We start from the raw sequence: 6155 nt of genomic DNA on the forward strand, positions 1-6155 counted from the left end.
AATTTCTCAAATAATTTTAGTTTGCTTATTCCTCCGATTAATTACTAGATTTAATATTACTTTAACAAAATCTGTTTTTTTTTTAATTTAGAGGACCCAGTTCAGATCAGCTCAAAACGTCTTGTTTGAGAGGACTTCTCGGGGATCAGCTATGACCTGGTCTACGGAAAGCGGGCTTAGGTGTCAAAAAATCCAAAAAATCAATTTTCACTTTTTAGTTTATTCGGATGGAAGATGAGATTTTTAACAGCTGTTTCCCAGAAAACTAGTTTTCGCACGTTAGCTCCCTTTTCGTAGACCAGGTCACAGCTGTAGTTCCTTTCAAAAATAATGTTTTTAACTTTTTTTAATTTCACAGGAGAGATATAGTGATCACCGCAAAACATCTTTTTTTTGGAGGTGCTCCTGGAGATCTGCTGTAGTTCGTTTCCAAATACTTATATATGATAAAAACAGGAATATGTGTACAAATTTTTTGATCAATAAATTTAAAAGTTTTATCAAAAAAAAAAAAAAAATATTGGAAAATTGGTTTTTTCGGCCATTTAACCGCAGTTCTAACTGTATATAAATCCATTAAGTTAATCTTATTTCATTATCATATATTAAAATATGTATATATATATATGAATCGCTTTATAATCACCTCCGTTTGCACCATTGCCGGACGTTGGGCGCGTAGTATGCGCACCGTTTGGAATACATCCAATACGCCCTCATATTGCATACGTTCCAATACAATACTGAGTGTTATGAAGACACCAGTGCGTCCAACGCCAGCGCTACAATGCACCGTAATCGGTCCGTCTTGACCAAATTGTTCTTTCGTCTTATGCACTTGACCGATAAAATCGATAAAACCTTCACCAGACTTGGGTACACCTTGTTCTGGCCAATCGATGAACTGAAATTGGCGTACGGTACGTGAAGAGCCGTCACGTGCGTCGGTGACCTGATGGAAGGGAAATAAAAGTTGTATTAAGATTTTAAAAACCAGTTTAAGAAAGGTTTTATGTGTACGAATATTTCAAATTTCCACCATAACTTATAATTTGTATACCTTAAACTCGCGTAGCTTGTATTGCGGCATATTATATTCAGCGATGGGGTCCACCACATAGTATTGATAGCGTACTGAGCGTTCATGTGGCCAATATTGGTAGCATTTTTCCTATAAAATAACGATATACATTTAATTTTTGTAACATAACCTCAAAAATAATCTTTTAAATTTGCACTTACTCTGCCCATCTCTTTAAGTTTGGTAAGCATAACAACAATTGTTGAGTTGTGCTCCCACAGCATACGCCAGAAATCTTCAGCAGTATCCTGTACGGGACCCTGAGCGGCTATATAAGCCGAACGATAGCGATAGCCATCAATAAAGCTAGCATTGATGTAGTCACTACCCTCGATACCATGTATGGGTGTCAGGTAGACGCGACTCGATTCATATGGTAGTATGTGTACCAAACGATTCTTATTCTTATTACATGGCAAATTAGCGGTGACGAATTTCGATGAGTCCACCTTAACATTGGAGAGCTTTTTAAATTCCATTTCCATGCCAGTGATATTTTCACCCGGTTCGGTCAGTAGTAATTTTTGTAGGTGGGTATGTAAATTGCGTGCTGGTACCTCTGTTTGACCGCAAATGATAGCCTCCAATATGGCATCATGTATGAATATGTACTGATCCTCAGTTTGTACCATGTAGTTACGTTGAGCGCGCAAACAAGTCACATGTCCGTATATGTCAATAATTTTCTCATGTTTCATGCGTTCCAACATCGAATCGATAACTATATAACAACCAGTACGTCCAACACCAGCCGAGCAGTGGACAACAACTGGACCCGAATCGGGTGGGGTGAGTGCACGGCAGCGACGTAAGAATTGTAGGAATGGTGCTGGATGTTCGGGTACGCCATGATCCGGCCAAGCGGTGAATTGTAATTGTTTGATCTCACGACGTTCGTTAAAACCTTGACGACACAACTGGAATGTGCGTATGCTGTAGGTGGCGAGCTCTTGCGTTTCGGTGATCGTGACAAACATTTGACCATAAGTCTCCGTACCACGTACCGGCCAGTATTGATCGCACTTAATGCGTGTACGCTCCTCCAGACGTGTCATCATAACAATGGTGGTTGTCTTTAGTTCCCAACACATGCGCCAAAAGTCACTGAAAGTCTCCTGCAGTGGTCCCTGAGTTGCCACATAAGCATTGTGCTTGCGATAACCATCACAATAGTTAGCATTTATATAATCCGAGCCGATAACGCCGTCCATAAGAGGCAATTGTACGCGCGAGTGATCGTAAGCGGTTACATTGGCATAACGGTTCTTCGATTTATTGTAATCGTAATTAGAATTGTCCCATGTGAATTGCTGACCCGGCTCAATGCTCTCATATTCTTGTGAGAATTTTTGATTGTCGTTCGCTTTGAGGCGCTCAATGTGATTGGCGAATTCGGAAATGGGTATGGGCGGATGCGAAATCATGCCGGGTGTTTGGAAGTTCAAGCGGCGCATATCGACGGGATCACTGGGTGTGGGACCGGCACCGAGATCGGCTGCCATCAATGGACGCGTGACAGCAGCTTGATCGGGTGTTTTGCATGGTTGGCGACGCCGACGCACAATGCACCAGGTAACGAATATGGTGAAAATGAGTGCGGCAACAACTGGTAGCGCCACCCACCACATACCCTGCTCGTCTTTGTTGCGATTGACAGACACCTCCGGTTCGGATGGCCAATTTGGATCTGGACGATGTGGTCTTTCACCAGGTGGCGCTTCACGCATATCCAACGATAGAAATTCCGAGAAAGGACTGGAAGTATAAAGATGCTTTTGTGGCGTATCGACAACGGCACGCACAAAAATACGATAACGCTTGTCGCGCTCAAGTTTACGATTGGTGAAGTTATGATAATCGTCACCGGAACCCAGGTGGAAAGTGAAGGGTATGGAGCGTTGTGGGAACTTGGCGGCTATATAAGGCCAGTTCGGACGTTCAGGTTTATTACGTCCCGGCAGCAAATCTTCTGTTAGGAACTGATCTGGATTCTTGTGCAAGTTCGATTTATCCTCAGGAACCACAACAAGGTAATAATGTGATATTGGACCATACTCTTCGGATGCTTGCGGCAGTATCACTAATATTTCCTCACCATTTACCACTCCATAGAAATCTGGTTTGACCATGGGTTGCGGCGCGGCCATTTGTGTCGTAACGGTGATTTTAGTTGGCGGGCGGTAGGAGTAGTCTGGTGGTATGGCGCTTACATTTACATTATACGTTGTGAATGGACTCAGCTCGTTGATTGTATGCGATTTCACATAATGTTTTAAGATAATCTCACGTTTTTGTACAATCTGCGTTTGTGTAAAACCCTGTGAGTCGACAAATACTTTCATCGCGTCAAAGGAGATTTTGTAATTTGTCGGATTTAGACGTATTGGCGGAGACCAACTCAATGTCATGGAATGTGTGCTGACATCATGCGCGCGTAAGTTCAGTGGCACATCTTCGGGCTTTATTTTAACGGTGACCTTTTCGCTCAGACGTCCTAAACCGCTCTTGAAACGTGCCGCTATCGCTACGGCATACTGTGCAAACTTCTCCAGATTAACTAGATCTGCGGAATCTGTAAGGCCCACTGTCTTTGTCTGCCATTCATCTAAGTCCTCAACTGCTGTCATTGTATAGAAAATCTTGTAGCCAAGCAATTTTCCACGTGATGGTACCGCTTCCCACCAGATTTCAGCCGTTTGCTCGGATGTTGCTACCGCCTGCACTGACATCGGCGCACGTCCCATATCGCGTTCGGTTTCAATAAAGATTTTATCACTAAATGGTCCCGAACCTTGTTTGGTGTAAGCACGCACGCGGAAGATGTATTCCGTATTCTCTTCGAGATTTGTAAACACCGCCTTACGCACGGTCATATTACGTTCCGAACCTAAACCATGATCGATTTTCTTGTGAAACTGCACATCGTAACGTGTAATAATGCCATTGCGGTGTTCGCGTGTTGGCGGATCCCATGTGACGCATACTACATCCGGCGTCTGGAAGCGTACTGTTATATTTGCGGGCGGTCCGCCAGGTGTGCCCTCGGGTGTTTGGAAGATTTTCACTGTCTCTTGACCGATACCAATGTGATTACTACCCGCCACGCGGAATTCATATTCAACGCCGCGTTCTAAGTCATTAAAGCGACGTTTCGTTATTTGCGGTCCGGGTAGTATCTCTTCCTTTAATGGCTGATCTTTTACGCCCCAACGCAAACGATAACCACGCAGTTCACCATACGTTTGCGCTGGTCGCTCCCATTCTAGTTCGATGGAAACAATTGGATCACGTTCCATTATCTTTAAGCTGACGGTAGGTCGTACCGGCACACCGCCTGGCGTTTTTACGATCACCGCGGCGCTGCGATCACCATCGCCTTTCCGCGTCAGCGCCGCAACTTGTATGGAGTATTTGGTATCCGGTTGCAAGCCCGTCACATTGTACTCTAACGAATCGACGACATCGAACTTGAGTGGTTCGTTTAGGAAGCCATTGCCCTAGGTGAGGTGTAAGGTATCGTTAGAAATAATTATTATTATAAATGAACTATTGAACGGAAATAATTAAATAAACTTCGAAAAATAGTTTGGGAATGATGGAAGCTTTTGATTAGTTATTACAAGTTATCATACAATATTTTATGAAGGAAAACCTCAAAATATGCATATGTAACTAAGTATATTTAAAATAGTGGGTATGATATTTTAAGATAGTTTACCAAACAAAATATATTCCAACTTTCGCTCAATTTATCTCAACATTCTCGATGGCTATTACTTATGCGAAATCTAATATAGCATCATCTGAATTTATGTAGCTCTGATAAGCTTTATTATAGAAATTATTCAACAAAAATATAGCCTAGAGCGCTATATTCTCTGCTTTTGCCTAACTGACTTTTTTTCTGAGTTATAAACCAAATTGCTGTAAGCATCTGTGGCCCTCTCGATTTAGTATGCAAATAATATTCTTCATTGCAAGACAAGATTGATGATCAATAAGATATTGCTACGTGTTTGGTGGGATTGTCAGGCAATTATCATCCATAAGCAGCGCCTTTACAGCCAATCCCTGAATTCCGACCTGATCTTTTAACATCCATCACCTATATCCTCTGAAGCCAAGAATGACCAATAAGATATTGTTCTTTGATTGGATTTTCAGGGAATAGTCATCCATAGGTTAATCCTTTCTAGAGAATCCCTAAATTTGGACCTGTCACGTTATAGCCCGGGGATATCACACCATTCGAATTTTTCCTGTGGGGCTATGTAAAGTTTAAAGTCTATGCGGATAATTCCGCTTCGATTGGACTTGGACTCAACGGATGAATTATCTGAGATGTAACCGAGGATAACTTTTAAAAAAGATAAACTTCAAAATAAATGCCAAAAAATGTTCTTTAGAATGATAATAAATGTTCCCTTATAAATTTGAAGTTTCTGTGTTTTTTCTTTAAAAAAGTAGAGAACCTCGAAATGGATCAAACTTTATAATACTTCACTTACCTCATCACGCATTTCTTGTACGTGTATATGATAGCCACGTATAATACCGTTACGATCTTTTTCCAATGGTGGTTTCCAGGTAACATGAATTGAAGTTGAATTTAGCGGAGTTGCCTTCACGTCTTGAGGATCTCCAGGCACTAAACGTTGTATGGCGGAAAATATTTTGTATTAATAAAATTATATTATAGAAATTCAAAGGTCATAATATCGAGTACGAGTATTACTAGCGATTTAATGCTTAAGTAGTGAGCGAGTTAAATACCTAAAAAACTGGTAAATACAATACATACATACATATTAGCTTACATGATAGCTTAAAGCTTATTGAAAGCGTTGAATAATTAGTTAAATATAACATGAGTTAGAGATATCCAAATACTTTGTGGAGAATGATACTTACTTAGCTTAAATAAATCAATACACACAACTAATACATACGTAAAATGAGTACATAATTGGCAATATATAGGTTTCAAGATATGTTAACAAATTTTATATTTTTATGGAGTTAAAACACTTAGAATGTTTAAAAAAAATATATTTTTTTAATTTTTAATTAATTT

The 6155-nt window shown here is 40.6% G+C and overlaps 1 protein-coding gene across 7 annotated transcripts in view; it reads right to left on the minus strand.

Annotated features, from left to right (window-relative positions):
• The window catches only part of LOC108977466 (tyrosine-protein phosphatase Lar), a 486678-nt gene that overhangs the window by 1204 nt on the left and 479319 nt on the right, over positions 1-6155 (minus strand). For all 7 annotated transcript variants that reach the window (XM_018947162.1, XM_018947157.1, XM_018947161.1 and 4 more), the window contains 4 exons: positions 5590-5729; positions 1243-4578; positions 1061-1171; positions 647-952 (listed from right to left, as the gene is read on the minus strand). In XM_018947162.1, the coding sequence (XP_018802707.1) occupies positions 647-952; positions 1061-1171; positions 1243-4578; positions 5590-5729 (3893 nt within the window). The remainder of the gene's footprint in view (positions 1-646; positions 953-1060; positions 1172-1242; positions 4579-5589; positions 5730-6155) is intronic.

Source organism: Bactrocera latifrons, unplaced genomic scaffold (genome assembly GCF_001853355.1).
Source record: "Bactrocera latifrons isolate USDA-ARS-PBARC rearing strain unplaced genomic scaffold, ASM185335v1 scaffold_9, whole genome shotgun sequence".
Classification (NCBI taxonomy): domain Eukaryota; kingdom Metazoa; phylum Arthropoda; class Insecta; order Diptera; family Tephritidae; genus Bactrocera; species Bactrocera latifrons.